This window comes from Myodes glareolus, chromosome 18 (assembly GCF_982192425.1).
Source record: "Myodes glareolus chromosome 18, mMyoGla1.1, whole genome shotgun sequence".
In the NCBI taxonomy this organism is placed as follows: domain Eukaryota; kingdom Metazoa; phylum Chordata; class Mammalia; order Rodentia; family Cricetidae; genus Myodes; species Myodes glareolus.
In genome coordinates, this window is record NC_142043.1 from 55,310,574 (window position 1) to 55,333,496 (window position 22,923).

General features: G+C 45.2%; 1 protein-coding gene across 8 annotated transcripts in view; it reads left to right on the top strand.

The window, feature by feature from the left end:
- The window catches only part of Ank3 (ankyrin 3), a 310,338-nt gene that overhangs the window by 181,337 nt on the left and 106,078 nt on the right, over positions 1-22,923 (top strand). For 5 of the 8 annotated variants that reach the window (XM_087898212.1, XM_087898204.1, XM_087898210.1 and 2 more), the window contains 7 exons: positions 3,204-3,401; positions 4,123-4,221; positions 7,777-7,875; positions 7,967-8,065; positions 9,221-9,316; positions 14,196-14,268; positions 14,444-14,506. In XM_087898212.1, the coding sequence (XP_087754338.1) occupies positions 3,204-3,401; positions 4,123-4,221; positions 7,777-7,875; positions 7,967-8,065; positions 9,221-9,316; positions 14,196-14,268; positions 14,444-14,506 (727 nt within the window). The remainder of the gene's footprint in view (positions 1-3,203; positions 3,402-4,122; positions 4,222-7,776; positions 7,876-7,966; positions 8,066-9,220; positions 9,317-14,195; positions 14,269-14,443; positions 14,507-22,923) is intronic. The other 3 variants (XM_087898208.1, XM_087898211.1, XM_087898209.1) reach the window with 1 other exon arrangement.

Sequence of the window (22,923 nt, forward strand, 5' to 3'; positions counted from 1 at the left end):
ATCGTGAGAAATAGAATCAAAATCAAGTGTAAGAAAGGGAAGACGTAAAATTCTCCTGATTGGGCTGGAGAGATGCCACAGTGGTTCGAAAGCTGCTCTTGCAGAGGCCAGAGTTTGGATCCCAGAACTACACCAGGAAGAACACAACCCCTTGGAACTCAAGCTCCAGGAGATCTTAGGGCATCCTCTGGCCTTTGTGGGCACCTTCACTCACACATATGCATAATGGAAATCTTTTTTGGAAAAACAAGATCTTTGAAAGATTATTTTATGATTGACTCTCCCTGGTTAGTTTATCAAATTAATATATTTTCCTTGAGTATAAGAATCAAGTATTGTTTTGTTTTTCTGAAAACAGAGCTTAGGAAACTCAGAACTGTATTGTGGGTTTCCAGATAAATCCCTTGCCTCTTATTCAAAGCGTTTCCTGAGAGTTTCTGAGATCTTGGTTTTCTTACCTTAGATTGTCATTTTATAGCTCAGAAGGAGCCAGGATGAGTCTCTAAAGCAGGGGTTCTCAATTTGTAGATCATGACCCCTTTGGGGTGGATGTTGAATGACCCTTACTTAGGGGTCATCTAAGACCATCTGAAAACACAGATATTTACATTACCATTCATAACAGTCGCAAAATTGTAGTTATGAGGTAGCAACAAAAATAATTGTACAGTTGGGTGAATCCCCACAACATGAAAGACTGTATTAAAAGGTTGCACCATTAGGAAGGTTGAGAACCATAAAGAATAATATGTATCAGCCAGGCAGTGGTGGCTCACACCTTTAATTCCAGCACTAAAGGGATAGAAGCAGACGCATTTCTGTGTGGTTGAGGTCAACCTGGTCTACAGAGCGAGTTCCAGGACAACCAGGGCTGCATAGAGAAATCCCGTCTCAAAAAACAAACAGAAACAAGCAAACATGCATCTTGTCTAGACCTGGCACATATTACAGAATTGTTTGAACTCTTTAGATAATTGATTCGTAGGACCAAGAATTTGTGGGTTGTGTTAAAAGATAGCAAGATTGTCATGTTTGAAAGGAGAGCAAATTGCCCTGCACTGGCTGGGGCTGAAAGCTGACTAACTCATGATCTTTTCTTTCTTCTTTTATTGATGTTGTTGCTTGTTTGTTTTTGAGACAGTGTCTCATTGCGTAGCCCAGGCAGGCTTCAGCTTGGCAAATGCTGGAATTGTAGGCATGCACCACCACACCCAGCTCTGTTGAATGTTCTGTCCCTTATAAAAGTAAAAGCACAGGTGATGGCTGATAAGGACCTTGTAATGCCTTTGCCACCCACACTGTTAGTGTTAGGCATGTTGGCTGGTCCTTCTTCTGTTAGTGCTGCCTTGTGAAGTTTCTCTTTAGTGGGTGGATAGAAGGTAGCTAGCTGTCTCCTGCCCCCATGTCTTATACTGTAGCCCTGGACACAGTCCAGTGCTCTGCTGGCCCGTGGAGGCACGGGTCTCTGAAGGGTGTGTCTGAGCATTTGGTCACAGGGCCAAAAGCTTCTCAGGGTAGCTAGTGTTTCCACATGGCATAGGTCAAGACTAAAAATAGGAATATAAAGCCTTCTCCTGCCCTGGCTCAGCCAGGCGAGGACTCTGGAGGACATCTCCACTTTGCACTTCCTCTTGCTATGGTCAAGTTCATGTCCTGTATCGTAGTGCATCTTGCATTTGTTATGGAGGGCACTTTCTTAGGTCAGACACTCAAGGCTCCTGAGGCCCAACGGATCAACAGGGAACTTCATCTATAGCTGAGCATTAGGGCCCAGCTGAGGGAAGGATGGCAGTGTTCTGACAGGGTTAGTGTGTCTGATTCTGACTGTGGAGGCTCCTTTCTTCACGTAATCTACGTGTGCCTATTACTTTGAAACGCATGCCGTGAGGACACCACAGCCTGTGCCTCAGAAGCTCCAGACTACAATAATAAATCATAAATATGCAAATAAGAGTGCACCACTAAGTGATCCAGTACTAAGGTTAAAGACACAGTGGTTCCTGGGTGTTAGAAATTGATCCGGGAAAAGATGCAGTCGGCTTCACTGAGGGTGTGGCCCTTGGGTTGACTTTTCAACTGCTACACGCCATCTTCATAGACAGGCTGTGGGAAAGCCTTCCTGGTAGAGTGAGACAGGCCAGGGAAACCTGAAATGATGACCTCTCTGGACACCCACAAGGTGACTGGTGACTCTGGGTATCAAGTACAGACAGACAGACCACCAGGAACCAATGAGAAAAAAGCAACTCCCATGAAGATTAGAGCTCACGACTTGTGGGCAGTACACGGTGTCTTTGTTCTTTGGGGGCTGCTCTGGCCACACATTGATAAGGAGCAGAGGGTTTCTCGCTGTTCCAGAGCTGGGAAGGTCAAGATTGAGGAGTTCACATCGGGCAAGGGGCTTGTTGCCCATGACTGAAAGTAGAAGGGCAAAGAGAGAGGGTAGCAGGGAGCTAAACTCATCTTCTCAGAAGCTTATTCTCTATAGCCGACCCCCTTGCAAACCACCTCTCTATAGCCCACCCCCTCCACAAACCACTTCCTCCATAGCCCACCCCCTCCACAGCGCACCCCCTCCACAGCCCAGCCCCTCCACAGCCCATTCCCTTCCCAAACCACCCTCTCCACTACCCACCCCCTCCATAGCCCACCCCTCCACAGCCCAACCCCTCCACAGCCTACCCCCACACACACAACCCCTCTATCTCAGCTTCGAGAGCATCCTTGAAGGGCAGGTCCTCCTACATCCTCACCACCTCTCCCAGGTTCCGCCTCCCAGCACCATTGCATTGGGTCCAGAGTTCCCAGCACAGGAAGATAAGGGACACCTTTCAAACCCTAACAGATAGGCACTAAGCTGATTTGAAGACTGGAATTTTGAACGGCTCTGAGCATGCCCCCAGGAGAGCGTACAGCTTGCTCTTCTAACCCCAGTTGAAAAATACAGTAGTATTTATTGAGCTTCTACTATCATAGATTTCCTCTTCGAAAACCGATAGTGCGCCAGCTCTGTGATTTTTAGATTGCAGTTCTTCCTACCCGGAACTGCACTCATGATACGATTTGGTTGAGCACCATTTCTTACTTCGTCTCTAGTGTTTCATCCAGCTAGAGCGATCCACTAGAAAAGGAAGCACGCTGTTTGGAAATATACCGTATACATTTTTTTCTCAGTACTAGACATGATTGGTTGGTTTTGACAGAACGGCTATACACCCCTGCACATTGCGGCCAAGAAGAACCAGATGGACATAGCGACTTCTCTGCTGGAGTATGGTGCTGATGCGAATGCGGTTACCCGGCAAGGGATTGCTTCCGTCCATCTCGCGGCTCAGGAAGGGCACGTGGACATGGTGTCGCTGCTCCTCAGTAGAAACGCGAACGTGAACCTGAGCAATAAGGTAACTTCCTTCTTGTTCTTCTGCAAAGCCTACAATCCAATGGAAATTAAATCCTCAGAAAAGTCTAAATAATGATTGAAATTTGGGGGTCAGGTAGAATAGACAAGGTTGACAAGATGGCTCAGCAAGCAAAGGTATTTGTTGACAAGCTTGATGGCCTGAGTTCGATCCCAGAACCCACATGGTGGAAGGGGAGAACCGACTCACACAAGTTCATTAATAGAGCAAGAACATTACCATCGTGTAATGCTATACACCATATAATAATGACCATTGACTTTTTGCTGACATTGACCCCATTGATCATGTATTAAAACTCCAGTGTGGTTTTGTTGTTAGAGTCTTTGAGGTTTCATTGGGGTTACCCACATATGTTGGGGGAAGGCAATATGCTCACTTATCTTTGCTTTAAAAATATCCCTACAAAAAAAGTGAATGAGAAGGGAGGGGGGCCCAGATGCATCAAAAGTCACAGTCCTGAGCAATATCAAGTTTGTGATGAGCACCCCTGTCACTCTGGGGTACCCTGGAATTTTTATGGGGCCTGTGGTCAGCATTGCTGGCATAGTGTTCATACAGAGTGGTCCATGTCCTTACTCCGTAGATTTTTCTTTTTAAGGGTCAAGGCTAACTCTATTAGAATTCACATGCCAAATCTCAAACCCAGACACATGCATGCACTCACCCCTCTCTGTGACTGAATCCCTGGAATCTCTTGCAGAGCGGCCTCACCCCGCTCCATCTGGCTGCTCAAGAAGACAGAGTGAATGTGGCTGAAGTCCTCGTCAACCAAGGGGCCCACGTGGATGCACAGACCAAGGTACATCTCCTTTCCCACTCAGTAAGGAAGGAGCCCTACCAGGTGGCCCTGGAGTGATTGACCTCAGTAGAAAAGCTGCTGCCATGGCAGAGACAGAAAACTGCCCTGGTCTTGCCAGCCATAGACAGCACTTCCATTCAAGGGCCAGGCTCTGGTCATGGCATTTCAGACACTCTCATCTTTACTGGCCCAAGTTCTTCTTTAGCTGAGTGGTAATATTCTGTATTGTTACCAGGAATCCTGTCACAGATCTGCTTCCGGGGTAATGTGCAGATGTCGTGGGTTTTATAAGTGGCTTTAAAAAAAGAAAAAAGGAAGGAAAGAAAAGGGGGGGAGGAAGAAAAAAGAAACAAACAAAGAAACAAACAAAGAAAGAAAGAAAGAAAGAAAGAAAGAAAGAAAGAAAGAAAAAGAGAGAGATAGAAAGAAAGAAAGACAGACAGACAGACAGACAGACCTTGATGGCAATTGAAGTTTTTTTTTAATTCTGTGTGATTAATGAAAGAACAATGAAAGAATATTCAATTGTTCCCTTCATGAATTGCTTACTGTTTATGCAATTGACCTGTGGTTTCTCTTATTTTTATTTTCCTCTCCTCTTTTCCTCCCTTTTGCTTTGGTAAAATACTGCTTTCAAAAAGAGATGAAATGCTGGCTAATGTCATACAATGCGCCCGTTCAAGCACAGATAAGAAAATGGTTGTTCTGTGTGACTACAAAAGATACAATTTCATGAGTGCCTCTTTCCGCAGAACATTTGAGGCAGGGTCTTTCTGTGTAGCTCTGGCTGCCTGAAACTCACTGTGCAGACTAGGCTGGCCTCAACCCCACAGAGATCCACCTGCCTCTCCTTCCCAAATGCTGGGATTAAAGGCGTGCCCTACTACCATTCTCCCTCAGCCTATGTCCAGGGAAAGAATGCTGAGCTGGACATGGTGGCTCATTCCTGTAATCTCAGCACTTGGTAAACTGAGGCAGGGGGGTTGCCACAAATTCCAGGGCAGCCTGTGCTCTGTAGTGAGTTCCAAAGATATGAGTGCCTGTGAAATTGCATGTTGCATTTATAAACATACATGGGTTAGTTCTGAATAGGATCAGGGGGAGATCTGAGGCAAGAATCACTCACTGACCTGTACACAGGGTTGGCAAATACACACACAGACACACACACACACTAAACCCAGTGACTTGAATGTGATAGGCAAACACACTACCACAGAATTAGCCCCTCGAGTAATAGTATTATCAAGTAGCTGGTAGTGACAATGTCAAAAGACGCCTCAACACCCAGCAAATTAGCAAATAGTCTTTACCAGCAAACTTTAGTTTTTGAATGTGGCAGAGGCTGCAGCTGTCAGAGGAGGTGCACCCGAAGAAGACTGTGCTTGGTGCAAAGAAAGCCCTGGCCTGACACCTGGAGAGTCACTGACCTTAATGTAGAAGAGAAAGTGAGGGTTTCATTCTGTGAGTGAGTCGTGCTGATATGCCCATGAGAGACAGCCCATGGTGATACTAAGTAAAATCGTGAAGTACCACAGAAATGCCAGCCTGTCACCTGAACCTGTCACCTCTTTCCGTACCACCTCCTTCTGTGCATATATTTGGGAGGTGTGTTCACATGTGGTGTGTGCCCACGTGTGGGTGTGCACGATTTGTGTACCTGAGGCCAAAGGAGAACGTCAGGATCTCTATTTGCCCCTGTCTTATTTTTGAGGCGGGGTCCTCCCTAAATCTGAAGCTTGCCGGTTCAGCTAGGCTGGCTGGCCAGCAAACTCCCAGGATCCACCTTTCCCTGCCCCCTAACAATGGGATGGCAAGCCCAGGTGGCCATGCCTGGCTTCTGTCACTTCTTACACAAATACATCTGTCCAGTTTAGCAAGTATGACAGTCAGATCCCTCCCATTTCTCCTGTTTTCCTTCTTCAATCCCTTATTTGCCAAGAATTTAGACTATTTACCAAGCACCTGTGGGGTCCAGGAGATGATAACAGCAAATGCTATGCACCAAGCATGTTCCAAAATTCCCTGCCGCTCGCTAGAGAGAATGTCTCAAGTTGTGTGTCTCTAGGCATGTCTTTATACAGTGCAGTATACAGTATTCTGTGTGTATGTTGCATATTTGTGTGTGTTCAGGTGAACTTGTATTTGTGAATATGTGTGTGTGTGTGTGTGTGTGTGTGTGTGTTTATGGGGTTTGGTTTGGTTGGTTGTTTTTGGCTTTTCAAGACATAGTATCTCTATGTAGCTCTGGCTGGAACTTGCTTTGTAGACCAGGCTGGCCTTGAACTCAGATCTTCCTGCCTCTGCCTCTTGAGTGTTGGGATTAAAGACCTGTGCTATCACCTCCCTGTTTGTACGGATGTTTGATATGCATTCTGGTATTAAACAAGTTCTCCTGTTTGCAATGCACCCATTTTATTGACAGAGGCATCTCCCATCTCTGTGGCGCCATTACTTTTCAAATAATAATTTAACTTTTATGTATGCATATGTATTTTCAAAGAAAAGAATCGTCAGGGGAGAAACAAAACAAAACAAAATGAGAAAGAGTGAATGGCCCCTGAGAGTCACTGGGTGTCAATCTAAGGAAGGATTGATTGTTTTGTGTCAGCCATTGGTTTTCAAACTGTGGGGCTGCAGTGAAGACCTGGGTAGGCTTTCTTTAACCAACACAGTGGTCCTCGACTTTCGTAATGCTGTGACCCTCTAATACAGTCCTTCAGGTTGTGGTGACCCCAACCATACTATTATTTTTATTCCTACTTCATCACTGCAATTTTGCTACTGTTATGAATGGTAATGGAAATGGCCGTGTTTTCTAATGGTCTTAGGCGACCCCTGTGAGAGGGTAGTTTGACACCACCACCTCACTACCACCACCTCTACCACCTCACCACCACCCACAAAGGGGTCGTGACCCACAGGTTGAGAACCTCTGACTAAGAGCAACTCTACCAAGATCGAGTTCATACTTAGACAACAAGAACTCACATCTTAACTGTTTCTATGCTCCCGCCTGCCCACAGTGGGCCTTTTGCTTTTTACTCCTTCAACCTCTCTCTATGCAAACCTGGCTGTCCTGGAACTCAGAGATTTGCCCACTGCTGCCTCTGAAGTCCTGGGATTAAAGAAATGTGCCTCTCCACCACCCCTGCCCTGGTCTCCCAAGCTTGTCACTTAGCCATTTTGTTAAAGGACAGAGCGCTCAACCAACCCTAACCTAGTCTGTCCGTACAACACTCTCTGGTGACATCAACCAGTTAGAGTACACCTGTCTAGGGGGCTGATTGGTTCATCTTTCCTTCCTGTCCTGAACAGTATCTAGAGAGTAAAGAGCTGACGTAAGGGAAAGTTAAATGCCTATTTTTATGTTCAATCAGATATATTAAGACTAACTCTGAAAAGGGCAATTTTTGTTATGGGGAAAAAAATCTAAAAAAAAAGTCTAGTTTCCAACTCAAAAGGAATGTTGAATAATACTTTTACTTCCGTTTGGGATTACTGTTACTAAAAGTGCACTTACAATGTTTCTTTTTTTATAAAATGTAATTACAGATGGGCTACACACCACTCCATGTGGGCTGTCACTATGGAAACATCAAAATAGTCAATTTTCTGCTGCAGCATTCCGCAAAAGTTAATGCCAAAACAAAGGTGGGTGCCTCCCCCTTCCCTTCCAGCAAAATCCTTGGCTTTGTATTCAAGGAAGCCAGCGCCTGTCATATCTCCGTTCTTCCTTCTGCAGAATGGATATACACCCTTGCACCAGGCAGCTCAGCAGGGCCATACGCATATCATCAACGTCTTGCTTCAGAACAACGCCTCCCCCAATGAACTCACTGTGGTAAGCTGTGGTCCCGCGCTGCAGGGCTGGAGGAGACAGAGGGGCTCTGGAGTCTTCTTGCGTTTTGATGACACGCCAGCTGCTTCTCTAAATCTCAGTGATAGGTTGGATAGAGCCTTCAGCAGGGTCCCATGCAGTGGGCTCTTCAAACAGCAGTAGTAGACCAGGGTTTCATGCTCTAAAATACTCGCTTCCTTGCCACTTACAGAAGCACATGTAAAAGAAAAACGATACTTATGTCCCATTGACTGTTGACATGGAACCACACACATGAAGCTGCCTGGATCCTGAAGCATGGGTAGGAACAGGAGAGATGGACTTTCACAAAGTATGTTAGTTAGTTATCTTTTCATCGCTATGGCGAAATACCTGAGGCAAGCGACTTAATAGAAGGAAAGTCTTTCCTTGCCTGGCGGTTGCGCAGATGTCAATCCCTGATCACTGGACTCCATCATGTTGAGTCTGTAGTGAGATTGGACATTATGGCAGGGAGTACTTACCATGACCACCAAGCAGCAAAGAGAGAAAGGAAGAGTCTGGTGTCCCAATACACCCTCTAAGGACACACCCAAGGTGACCTAATTTCCCTCCATTAGTTCCAATGTGCCAGTAGCACCAACATCTTCAAATACATGGCCTTTATGACATTTAGGATCCAAGCTATAAAATTATGTCTCTAATGTAACTTTTCCATTTTTTCAAATATGGCAGTTGTATTGGTGTGATGAGACACTGGCCTTGCATTGGTTGCAGGCTGTAAGCAGAGTTTCTCTGTGTCCCAACAGCCACTCCCAAATAACCACTCAGAGACTTATTATTAATCATAAAAGCTCAGCCAATAGCCCAGACATGTTACTAGCTAACTCCTACAGTTTAATTAGCCCATATTTCTTATCTACCCTCTGCCACGTTGGAGTACCTTCTTTCAACATGACACCTTCATCTTGCTTCTTTCTGCCTCTCACAAGTTCTCAGATTCCACCCTTCTTCTTCCTAGTCTCCTTAGTCTGATTCTCCTGCCTAACCTCATCCTCTCTGACTATTGGCCAATCATCTTTTTTTTATTAAACCAATCACAGCGACAGATATCCACACAGTGTAAAGGAATATTCCATAGCAGGCTGAGTAACCTTGTCCACATTTTCCGGTTTCCAGAATGGGAACACAGCCCTGGCCATCGCCCGGCGCCTCGGCTACATCTCAGTGGTTGACACACTGAAGGTCGTGACCGAAGAGACGATAACCACCACTGTGAGTAATGGATATACAACTGTCTTACACTGAAAGCCAAGTTCCCAGATGGTAGTTTCTCTAGGCTTTTCTAGAACATTCCTTCTTCCTCCTTTCATAGACTAAGTACCACATTTTAAGATAGTGTCACCTTATTGTTGGCAGTCAATGTAGCAAAACCTTTATTTCTGATATGAACAAAGTTTGAAATGCTAAAATAATGTATCTTTTAAAGTTGCATGGCTACTGAAGAGATGGCTCAGTGCAGAAGACCTGCCTAGCACCTGTCTCAGGCAGTGGTCAACAGTAACTCCAATCTAAGGCTTCCAGTGCCCTCTTCTGGCCCCTCTGAGCACTGCACTCACATGCTCAGACACCCAGATACATAGACACCTAAATAACTAGTCAAATATATCTTAGAAAAATAGTTATGTAAGTAGATAAAGAGCTTTTGATTCCATATTATACCAAATAAATTTGTTTGTTTTTAAATCTTGCCATTGTAAAGACTTTGAGAACTTTATGTAAGCTCTTTAAAATGTTTGTTATTTTTGCAAAAATAATGTTTTCTTAAAGTTATGGGTAGATAAAAATTGACATTCTTATTTTTTGAATACCTGTTGGGATTTTCATAGGGAAACCAATATTTTTCCTAAATTTTAGAGTAAACATTTACCAGATGACCCTATTGCATTAGATACATTAAAAAATTTTATTACATTTCATTGTGTGCGTTGGGGATACATGCATGCCATGACATGTATGTGGAAGTCAGAGGATAACTGTGGGAGTCTTTTCTTTCTTCCCACTATGTAGGCTCTGGGGATTGAACTATGCTCATCCCTCAGACTTGGTGGCAAGTATCTTTCCATACTAAACTATCTTCCCCAGCCCTTAACACACACACACACACACACACACACACACACAAAGCAAGCAAACGAACAAACAAAAACAAAACCCTTTATAAGTCACTTTAACCCTGTCTGATGCCTTTGACCTAGATTTGGCAGCTTTGGGATGAAGAACAGTTAGGACAGCAGGATTTGGGGTTATTGTCATCTTTTCCTTTTTAACACCTCCCCATCTGAAGGGAAACATGGCTTACTTTGAGCATGCAGTGCTTTTTATAGAAAACCGTGGGCTAAGGCTGTCTGCAGCTACCTGCTGGCTGCGTTACTTGGCAGTTCGCAGGCTTTCAGAACTATAAAATAAATCTGCTGAGTACAAGACAGAAATTGTATGACTTACAAGACAGAAAATGCTCACTAACCAGGTTCTATTTCCATTGCTACCACAGAGTTTAGGACAAAAATTGCACTCATCAGTTCATACTTTTGAAATCTACAATCTGTTACTGAGTTCTTGTTGATATTTTTGTTAGTGTGTGTTTTGTTTTGTCTCGAGACAGAGTCATGCTATGTGGACCCAGTTGACTCAAACTCACAGAGACTAGTTGTTCTGATCCCAGAGTAAAGGCATGCACTTCCGTGCCTGACTATCATTAAATTCTTAGAGAACATTTTCTAGTCTTAATGTTCTGGATTTGCCGTATAGCTCTCTCTAGGGGGAAATAGGAGAGAAACAAGCAGTTTAACAGTAACCAAGTGCCATGATGCTACAGACATTTGAGTCATTATAGTTAATACATCAGATTGCTGTCTCAGCATTAGAGGACAATCCTTATCTAGGAGTTCAAAATACAAATCATAATTGAATTCTTCACCCATTGGGCTATTTCACAATGTTTATATGAAATAAAATTAGAAGCTTTGGGCTAGAGAGACAGCTCAGCCGCTGGGCTCTCCAACTGCTCTTCCTGAAGACCTGCCATGCAGGTCCCCGAACCCACACTGGTGGTTCTGGTGACTTTGGTTTAGGGGATTCAGTACCGTCTTCTGGCTTTCACAGAAGCGCATACATAGGTGTGCACACACATATACACAGAGATGCATACATACAGGCACATAAGTAAAACATTTTTTAAAGGTGAAACACTAAAAGCGCTAAGGTTAATTAGTGAAGCACGGGCAAGGCTGAGCTAGATTCTCAATACAGCACAGCAACCTCCAGCCTAGAGTGGCATAAATGAGAAGGTCAAGAGGCCCAGGCTCCAGCCAGAGTCTACGGCAGTGGCGGCACTTCACTTCACGTGTGTGTCACCACTGAACTAGGGTGGAGGTTGGAAGGTAATGTATGCTAAAGGCAAGGACCAGACTGCTCCAGAAAGAGAATATGGCCTCCCCTAATACTGTCGGTGCTCATGGTGGCCAGCAAAAAAGTCCATCCTAAGAATTATTCCAACCTTCTGCCGCTTGAGAATGTGGCAAACTCAGACACCACCTTTCCGGCCCTACTCTAGTGTTTGCTTATAATTCCCTTAGATGGGAGCTGGGTGCTTTTGGGTTAGTATCTATAATCTTAAAATAATTAGCACAGCTCAGCCCCAACCACGCTCATCGTCTTGGTCTAGCAAGTAACCAGGGACTTCAGCAGCCACCGTTTCTAGTAACAGGTTCTTCCGCAAAGAGACAGTGTATGATGTGGCCATCCTGAGAAAGGAAGTGAGTAAATGCTTTCATGGTCACAGCAGCACGAGGAACCAAATGCCCAGCTTCAGGAGGGACGATTCTTTTTTTTTAATGGCATTAATGGTGTATTTCACTTGATTGCATTGCTTAAAATACTCAGTTTCTCCAGCCACAATCAGAAAAATCTAACATCCAGCTGTCAGTGGCTAACACCGTTCTCTGCAGAAAGGATCCAGGGCTCCTGGGAGAAATAGCTAGCCATAGAACTGGAGAAGAAGTGCTCCAAAGTTACTGTACTCACTTTGCTTCTACTGCTATGGTAAAAGGCTGATCAGAAGCAGCTTTGGCAGCAGGGCCACTTAGCTAAACTTACGGGTTATTCTATGGACAAACTACAGTCTACCACTGAGAAAAGCCAGGACTGGGATTTCCAGCAGGAACCTGGAGTCAGGAACTGAAACACAGGCAGTGGAGAAACACAGCCTACTGGCTTGATCCCCATGGCTTGCTCAGGTACTGTTTTTACACAACCCAGGACCAGCAGCCAGGAGTGGTACCATCTGCAGTGGGCTGGGCCCTTCCATATCGATCATTGATCAAGAGTTTCCTGCACACATACGTACCTACAGGCCCATCTGATAGACGTAATCCTCCAGTTGAGGGTCCCTCTTTCCAGGAGACTCTAGTTTATGTCAAGCTGAAAAAGAAGCTAACCTACACATCAAGGAAGTACACTGTCCTCACTACCAAAGCTAAATGAAATATGTGAATACAATGATGGGGGGAGGGTCCCACACAAATCAATAGGAAGAGTTCACGATGACCAAGACTGGAACTCTTTAACCAAAACATTATACATAAAACAATATTCGAGCATAGTCCAAAGCATAAAGCAAATATAAATGAGTTCATACCAGTGTGAGTGAACAGCTGAAAGTGTAGGGGAAAATGTGCAGGTACCTGAGGGAAAAGAATTACAAAGAGTACAGGACATTCCAGGCTTTGTCAGAACACTGGCCTCAAGGCCTTATTCAATCCTGAGAAATGTGGTTGGAAAATATCCCCTGGCAAAGGAATCCAAATAACTTATGAAAATGCCTCACCCTCAGGGAAGCGACAAACATGATCACCTACAGCCTAAAGGTGGGCTGAACTAGTGGTCTCCTTCCAAAACACAAGCAAACAAGAACAGTCTACAGGCAAAGGAGAACAGAGGAAGTCTATGGAGAACTCAGCCAGAAGATCAAAGGCCACATCTTATAGGGCATGGGATGATGAAGGAGAAAGGAGTGTCACCTTTGTCATCTCGGTCGCCTTCCTTCTCTAGATTAACCACAAAAGAAAACAAACAAGCACATGATACAAACACTTCTTTAAATAACTCACTGACATACCTCAGCACCAAAGAAAGTTATGTACCCAGTCCTGGAACTTGCTCTGTAGACCAGGCTGGCCTCAAATTCACAGAGATCTACCTGCCTCTGCCTGCCGAGTGCTGGGATTAAAGGTGTGCGCCACCACTACCCAGTTTAAAATTTATTTCCATTTTATGTGTATAGGTGTTTTGCCTGAATGCATGCATATCTGTGTGCCCCTTGTGTTCTAAAGCCAGAGGAGGCCTTCCGATCCCCTGGAACTGGAGTAACAGATTGTTTGGGTGCTGTGAACCCAAGTTAGGTCCTCGGCCAGAGCAACACATTCTCTTAACCACTGAGCCATCCCTCCAGCCCCCGCTTTCAGCTTTTTTGCTTACGTGATACTGCCGTCGTCTTTTGAGTGGGCATAGATTAGAAAGCTAGAAAGTTGCCGAAAGAGAAAGTAAGAGCCAGGAAGGCTCTCGCCCTGTAACTCGGTGTTCTTGATGACGCTTTTCTGGAAGCTGATACGATCCTGCAAATGTGTTGCCTTCGAAATGTTTTTAATGCACATAGTTATAAAATATGCATAACTTACATAATGTTAATAGTTTTCTGTATCCTGTCCACGGAATGGACACGTAGTTGGGAATACAAAGGAAGCAAAAGGCTTGGCACGATTGCTGTTATTTTGGGCTATCTTCTTTGATGCCCCTGAGTGGGATGTGATATTTGCTTTCTTCGCTTCCTCTGAAAAAGCCTTATTAGTGACCACGATCTCTGCTATGTCTGTCCCTGGAAGACTTCCGAACCTTGTACTGCTCTGAGGAGCATTTCTGAGGACCCCCTTGCTGCTCAAGGGAGAGAGCATACTGTGTATAAAGCCTGCTAGGTTCTCTACCCTGAAGCCCCACAGGATAGAAATCAATTCAGAAAGACACGAGTAGTCTGCTTGGAATTGCTAAGTCCATTCGTACTGAAGCCGCTGCTTTTTGTTGTTGTTATTGTTCCTAGACCATCACTGAGAAACACAAAATGAATGTTCCAGAAACGATGAATGAAGTTCTCGATATGTCAGACGATGAAGGTATGACAATGTCCTTGGTGGGGGGCATGCTCGTGATGGTGATGAGTGATTGGGTATCTGTGGTCTCCAGAAGAAGGGCCTTGACCGATGTGTTTCGGGGAATGTTTACATGTTGTGTTTCGGAGTTGGGGAACGAGGATTTTCACACGCTTCTGTTGTCGCTTCAATCATGCAGTTCGTAAAGCCAACGCCCCCGAAAAGCTCAGTGATGGGGAATATATCTCAGATGTTGAAGAAGGTATTTACCCCTCTATCCTGTGACGAGACTTAACTCCCAACTTCAGCTTTCGTTCCTTAGCTCTCAACAGTAACACTCCCTCAAGTTACTAACGTCTTGTGGAGTTTTGAGAATTAACTTCGGGGCTGTTTAAAGGCTCGCCTTCATCCTACTCTTTCAGACTCGATTTCGCAAGCCCATTTCCCACCTTCAAGTAGAAAAGAATGTCATTCCTTATCAGGCTTACCCTCCTGCTGTCCTTTCTGTCAAGCAGAAAACGGGTCGTTTTATTGCTTGTGTCTGGAATCTAAAACGGGGGCAACTTAACTGTTGATAGTTGTTGGGTTTTGCTTTTTTCTTTAGTGGAAAAGGCGTCCTCACAGGTCACAGGCCGAATGCCTGGTCTGCAGTGGCCACTGAGATCTCCAGTTAAATCAGCTTTGGACTTGGGCTAAACTTGGAAACTCTACCTGAATAAAACCACTTTTAAACAGTTGACTTTCAGGAGTGGCTTTATAGGGAGCTTGGTATATAGTAAGGCTTTATTCCATGTGCTCAATAAAGCTTCTCGTTTTCTGCTTTACTTAAAAGATTGATACTCTTGACCATGTCATTCACTTACATATATATGAGTGTGTATGTGTATGTATATATATATGTGTGCATATATGCAAATATGTGCATATGACATGTTTGAAAGGTCTGTTGGAAAAATACCAGCATATAAGTGAATAAATACTGTAAGGATGACAAATTTTGGAGCTTCACTGGAATAATGAAATTTTTACTGAAATATAATTTATATTATATAAATATAAAATCATATTTATTATATAAATATATAATTATATAAATATATAATATACAGTAAATATTATATTTGACTGTCCTGGAACTTCCTATGTAGACTAGGCTGGCCTTGGACTCAAAGAGATCAACCTGCCTCTGCCTCCCTAGTGCTGGGACTAAAGGCACGCGCGACCATTGCCCTGACTTTTTTCTTCCCTTCAATCAGTTTATCACCGAAATGTCTTTCTTCCCTATTGCCCCCCAACACCACCCCCTTACACATAGTACCCTTCCTCTCTTGTGTCCATCTTAGCAGAATTTTAATTCAAAATCACTGGGAGCACAAAATCTCCTGGATGCAAAGTGGCTGTAACTCTGTGACAGCCCACAGCAGCTTAGACAGACACACGGGGAAGCTGGTGACCAGAGGGCACACTCCCAGGAACCGCAGCCCTGAAGTTGTGCCAAGACTCTTGGTTCTCTATGATTATTGGTCTTAATACTTTTTTAAATAGACGTTTCCACTGGTTGTGTGTCTGTCTCTTTTGTCTCCCACTGGACTTGGGTCACATCTTCCTGAGATATCTTGTGACCCCCTATCATTTACTGTCACGGCACATTCTCTTGTCACATTTCAGGGCAATTTCTCACATACCATGTGCTGTTTCTTTAAAGAGATGTGCTTCCTTGTGTGCACACAAACAAACAGGATTCAAAGTATGCTTTCCGAACTAAATTGGCAGGAGATACAATATGATAGTCATTGTCAGCAATGTTCCTGCTCTTTTAGCAAAGTAGCCAAGGTTAACCACCCTGATGAGAGGCCAAGTTTGAATGGACTGTAATAGTTCTGTTTATGTGGATTAGTTATCAGATAGTTCCAAAACAAGAGAAAATGGAATCTTTAAACTTGAATTTAATTCACTTAATGAAGTAGAAATGACAATCATTTCCTTTATATTTGCAAACTTAAAATTCAGAGTGGCTTATAATTATCATTTGTGCCTTTTGGTGAGTTCTTTGTTGTTTTTTTTTCCTCTTTGGGTGTGTTAATGGGTTATTGGAGTCATTTGATTTTAGATTTTATAATGTCATAGACTTAGATACCAGGAATGGGGGGAGGGGTCCCGGAGATCAGTCTACTTGAATACCCCTGTAGCTGGAATCTCTTTTGCTAGAACATTCTTTGCCCCAAAGTCCCAAATTGCTGATGCCAGTTTGAATAATCTTCTTTAAAATTCCTCCACCTCTCATGACTTCCTTCTTACTTCTAGCTGGTGACTCTGATCCTGATCTGTTTGGGCCAGGATGACGAGGATTCGGGTCCCACTGGGCTGTGATGTGGGAAAATCTACTCTCCCGTGTCCCAGTCCTTCAAAGACTTGAAACATTTTAAAAATTATAATCTTTGATTGTGTAGGGAGGTGGAATGTGACTGCACACGTGACATGGAGGATGTGCAGAGTTCAGAGGACCGTTTGTCCGTCGGCTCTGTCCTTTCACCTTGGAGGACCCGAGGGATCAAACTCCGCATCAGGTTAGGTAGCAGGTACCGTCAGTTCCTGAATCATCGCTTGGCTCCTTCAGGGACTTAAAAGTGTTCTCCTACTCTCTCATCTTCATTGTCGCTCAGGCTTCTCTCAGTCCCTCCCTCTCGCTGCTCCCCCACTCAGAAGGATCTTTCTCCTGCGTCTGTCTCCAGTCTTACATGCCTGCCACGAATGCAGGTGTCTAACATGGAGCACATGGCTGGAGCTGTAGTCTGATCAGGGCCGAACCACATAGCAATGCCAGTGATGGCTTTCTCCATGAAAGACGCTGAGGACATGTTGAGTCAGGCATGGTGGCGCACGCCTTTAATCCGAGCGCTCAGGAGGCAGAGGCAGGTGGATCTCTGAGTTCAAGGCCAGGCTGCTCGGCAGAGCTGAGTTCTAGGACCGCCAGGGCTACACAGAGAAACCCTGCCTTGAAAAACCGAAAGTAAATGATAAATAAATATTACTGTTGGCAACATCCCCAAGTTTCCCTAACTTGAGCTCTGCCGATCACCATTTTCCCAATCAAGTGTGTATTCTTCTCTGTTATGCGAAGTAGCATTTCTGTCTGACTAAAAATTATCCTAAAACCAATTGCTGTGAAATTTTCATTTTAAAATAGCTCCTCCAACTTGAATGATAATGTTGACTTCTAACTCACTTGCCTGAGAGTCTCTCCAGTCCTTTAATTGCCTCTAAAGTTAGATTCGGGCCTGCAAGTTTGGGTGAGTTCTGTCTGTGGCTGCGGCAAGTGCTCATTTCTGTGAACCCAAAGGAGTTTGAATGAATCAGTGTACTAGAATTAGCGAGAGCCAGGCATACGTGTGCTGTGGTATCAGGATGTGGAGGTAGGAGCACCCAGAGATAAAGCGGCAGAGTGAGCTCGGGCAGGCCTAGACTCCATGGCACCTTGTCTACGTGAAGAAAGAAGAAAAGAGGGGAGGGAGGGAAGATGGCAGAGGGGAGGAAGGAAATGACCATGACAGCCCAGTCTGGGCTGCTAAGAGTTCTCAGCACCGTCTATAAGCAACACAGCTTATCTCAAGGAAGAAGAGGGATAGTGTGTAGCATGGGAGATAGTACACACTCTAAATTAGGAAAGAGTAGCTATTGAGGGGTTCCTGCCAGGAAGTCTCTCCTTCCTTTCTTCACCATTCTTCTGCTTTGCTTCTCCCTTTTTTTCTTTTGGTCTCCTTTGAGAAATTAGTTATAGGTAAGACATGTTTGTTTAATCCTCAGTTAATACAGAAAGAGAGGGAGAGAAAGAAAGAAAGAAAGGAAGGAAGGAAGGAAGGAAGGAAGGAAGGAAGGAAGGAAGGAAGGAAGAAAGAAGAGAGGGGAAGGGAGGGGAGGGGAGAGGGGAGGGGAGGGGAGGGGAGGGGAGGGGAGAGGAGAGGAGAGGAGAGGAGAGGAGAGGAGAGGAGAGGAGAGGAGAGGAGAGGAGAGGAGAGGAGAGGAGAAGAGAAGAGAAGAGAAGAGAAGAGAAGAGAAGAGAAGAGAAGAGAAGAGAAGAGAAGGCAGGCAGTCTAGACACTGCTGTCACTTACTGTCCCAGGAGGACAATGGAGCAGAGATCCAGAGAACAAGGACCGAAGCATGAACAGAACCAGACCTAAACAGGAGCCAGAGCAGCCTTTTCTAGAACAAGGAGCCCCAGGGCGAGCTCTGCAGAGGGGAAAGGGACGGTCTCCTGCCGCCGACAACCCTCCCCATATCCACTGCATACGTAGACCCTTCGTGTGCACAAGCCACTGTCTTTATTCTATTGCTACCCAAATTCTTACGTTTTACAAATGGGCCTGTAACTGACAAAGAAGGCTATGAGGAGAGAAAGAGACCAGAGGAAGAGAAAAAAGGAACAAGGGGGAAAAGGCAAAAGGAGATGGAAGAGAGGAAGAAAGAGGAGGAGAGAGGAAGATGGGGGCAGGATAGGAGGAAGGGAAAAAGTTGACGTCAAGATCAAGGTCCAAGGTGTTTTCTGGTTTGGGTGGGGTTGGAGAGGTCAGAGGGGGTGGGGTGGGGGTGGAGTGGAGCGGTTGATGGGGTGGGGAGATGGAGCAGTCAGAGGGGGTGGAGGGGGTGGGGTTGGAGAGGTCAGAGGGGGTGGGGGTGAGTGGAGCAGTGGGGGTGTGGGGGTGTGAGCAGTCAGAGGGGGTGGAGGGGGTGGGGTTGGAGAGGTCAGAAGGGGTGGGGTGGGGGTGGAGTGGAGCGGTTGATGGGGTGGAGAGATGGAGCAGTCAGAGGGGGTGGAGGGGGTGGGGTTGGAGAGGTCAGAGGGGGTGGGGGTGAGTGGAGCAGTGGGGGTGTGGGGGTGTGAGCAGTCAGAGGGGGTGGAGGGGGTGGGGTTGGAGAGGTCAGAGGGGGTGGTGTGGGGGTGAGTGGAGCAGTGGGGGTGTGGAGGTGAGCAGTCAGAGGGGGTAGAGTGGAGTGGGGTTGGAAAGGTCAGAGGGAGTGATGTGGGGTGAGGAAAAATATTCAGAGGGGTGCACTAGTCATGGGGGTGATGGGGGTGGGGTGGAGCCCCATAGTAATTCTGGCTCAGCTTGGACTTCAATTGTAAATTCCTATAATGCGTGTATTTTTATAAATTGGGAAACAAAGTGCACATGTTATTTTAGCTTGCAGAATCCTAGTGGGCTGGAGTCTAATGGCCTTTAAAGAACAATAGATATCACACGATGGGAAATGGACAAGCCATGGAAAACAGAAACCAGACAGCAGTGTGCAGAGGAACTGATCTAGGTCAGGAGGGCCGCAGTCTTGTGAGGGAGGATTATCTAACCTGAAGTCGCTTACATTTTGAGTGAGCTAACTGGGTGGTGGAGGTGCATGCCTTTAATTCCAGCACTCAGCAGGCAGAGGCAGGTCGAGAGAGAGTTCCAGAACAGTCAAGGTTACACAGAGAAACCCTGTCTTGAAAAAAAAATTTTTTTTTGAGTAAGCTGTGAAGTCTCTGCTGGAATTGAATGCAGACAATAAATATTGAAAGAAAAAAATTAAAAATTAAGTTCTTATGTGGTATAATTAGTTACCAACAAGGAATGAGATTTAGATACAATAAAGCTAATTCCAGTACTTAGGAGGCAGAGGCAGGTGAATCTTTGTGAATTCAAGTTTGAGGCCAGTCTGGTCTACACAGACACATACATTCACACACAGACACACACATACACACCGTCCACACGCACCTGTGGAAAAGGTTATGATACCACAAAGCAATAACTTTAAAAAAAAAATCTCAGGACAATAGAAACAGCCCTCCTTGAGACTGTCTCAGTACAAGGACCGGTCAGGCCAAGGTCATGGTCAAGAACAGGAAGTAGAGACATAGTTTTGGATAGACTTTTAAGAACTCAAGCAAGGAATCTTTAAAACTTTAAATAGGTGTGTGTGTGTGTGTGTGTGTGTGTGTGTGTGTGTGTGTGTGTATGAGAGAGAGAGAGGACAACTTTTGGAAGTCAGCTCTTTCCTTCCGGGTGTATAGCAGGTACTGAACTCAGGTCCTTGGGCTCAGCAACAAGCACCTTTACCCACTGAGCCATCTATCTCTGGCCCTTGGAGCAAGGACGTTCTATAAACCAACCCAAGTAGTCTTGGTCAGGAGAGAACAAATATAATTTGACCTGGCATAATCCAAAACCAAGTGGAGTTCGAAGGACAGGTCTGAGAAGTATGAAACTGGCTCTCACAAATATCCCAGGAATGGTCACGCTTGCCCATCTTCCTGGAAGTCGTAATGAAGAAATGGAACAAGTGGATGGCTATCTGAGCCTGGGAGGAAGTCATGAAGATTTGCTAGCTGCAGGGAAGCAAGTGGGCGGTGCTTATGATGCCCGTGTTGATAGGACCAGAAGGAACTGTTCCTACCCAGAGTGGAAGTGTTTGACGATACCTCGTGGGTGAGGTCACTCGGACTTTTTCCTGGGGTTTGCTGCTTACCTTTCAAACGGACAATACATTAGCTGCTTGCGTCTTCCGGAGATGAGCTCAGAATGGTAACTTTAAAATGCTAGAAGGGAAGACCCTGTCTTGGCTTCATTTCTGTGACTGTGGTTAAAATGCCCTGGAAAAGGCAACTTAAAGGTGAGAGGCTTGAATTTAGCTGGCAGTTCAGGTACCTCTCCACCAGGTCAAGTCACTGGGAGCCTGAGCAGCTGTCCCCAGGACTGCAGAAGTCAGAGGAGCAGAGCCATGCACACTTGCAGCCAGCTGTTCTCCAGTCATTTAAAGACCTATTTAGCTTTAGTGCATGCGCGCGCGTGTGTGTGTGTGTGTGTGTGTGTGTGTGTGTGTGTGTGTGTGAGAGAGAGAGAGAGAGAGAGAGAGAGAGAGAGAGAGAGAGAGAGAGCGCATGTGTCTGGTCTGTGGTAGCCAGAAGAAAGCTTTGGTCCCCTGGAGCTGGAGGTACAGAAGATTGTAGGCTTTTTTTTTTTTACTGTGGGTGCTATGACCCAAAACTGGGTCCGGTGCAAGAGCAGCCAGTCCCCTTAACCTCTTGAGCCATTTCTAGAGTCCCAGAATCCCATCTTAGAACTAGACTTGTTGGATGATTTGTACTTAGACTATCTGCTCTTCCAACTCTGTACATTCCCACTTAGACGCTCAGAGATAATCAATCCATCGCACCCTAAGGGTACCCCACCCCCCCAGAACAACATCTCTTGTGCCTTTCTCCACCTACTAAATAGCTTGTGAGTTGCATGTTGTCTCCCTTTCCTCAACCTATCCAATCCACCAGGAACTCACACTCACCCTACTTCTGTATCCAGGGTGCCTGTCACGTCTGTCATCTCCCTTCTATGACCACGGTCCCAGTGGCCTCTCTCTGGTGGGATCCAGCAAGGGTCTCTTATGCAGCCATCAATTTGCGTTCTTACCGCTTAGACTCAGCTGTCTGCCCAGCTTCTAGAGAAGTCCTTACAGCTCTACAGGTGCCTTTCTTATTCCACACACCCCCATCCCTCCAATAGGTGTATTATTTATTCCACTCCCCACCCCTCCATGCTCCTGTGCTTATAGTGAGCTTTGCCTTCGTTCCTGTTGTCGGATCGTTGTAATTTGGTCACCATCATGCTTTTGTAATCCTCCACAAAGTACTTAGAATCTCCATAATTAAGTTCTCTGCCCTTCCGTTGATGGCAATGTGGATTCTTTCCAGCTTGAAGCTATTGCAAAGGAGTTTTCTGTAAAGGTGTCTCCATAGGCATATGCCGTGGTAGAGTATAGATCTATGGCTACAACTGTGGAGTTGTAGGTTATACAAGGGCAACAGAAGCCACAAACAAAACAAGACAAAAACAAAATTAATAGGTGACAATATGCTAGTATTGCAGAATTACATAGTGAGATGATGATGATGATGATAATAATAATAATAATAATGAAAAGGCAAGAAAATGCTGAACGTGGCAACAGACATTTATATACCTGTAATTCTAGCACTCAGAAGACAGAGGCAGGAGGGACCCTGAGTTCCTGGCCAGCCTGGGCTACAGAGCAAAGCCCTGTCTCAAAATAAAAGCCAAAACAACAACAGAAAAAGAAAACAGTGAGGGAAGAGGCTATTTTAAAGAAAATGGTCTCCATGACAAGGGAAAATGGACTGAGATATGGTGAGGGGCAGGGGTGGGCGTGGTTGCCAGAGTGGAGAAGTTAATGATCTGTTTCTTGCCCTGGGTGGTTTTATTGTATGGCGGTGGGCTGGTGTGTACTTTTGTGTCTTACGAACCCACCTGTAGAGTGTTGTACCTCACAGTAAAAGTAGCCGCTGCTTCCTCATAATACAAACATAGCCCAAAAGATAATGCAGCTGCAAATAGGTAACACAGACATCCCAGCATTCCCTTGTGCTTAGATTCATTCATTGCAGTCTCTAACCATGGTCTAGAGAGGCCTCTCCCTACTTGCCCTCCATTGCATTGTTTTTTTTGAACCCTCCATGGTTCTTATAGCCAGCTTGTTATTAGTCATTTGTTTCTGGGGCACAGTAGAGTCATTCTGTAAATGATCGGTGATAAAGATTTTCAGAGATCAGCTGTCTGGGCCCCATCCTATTGACCTCCCTCACACAAGCAGCCAGAAACTTAGCCCGCACACCCAGGCGTGGCTGAAAGT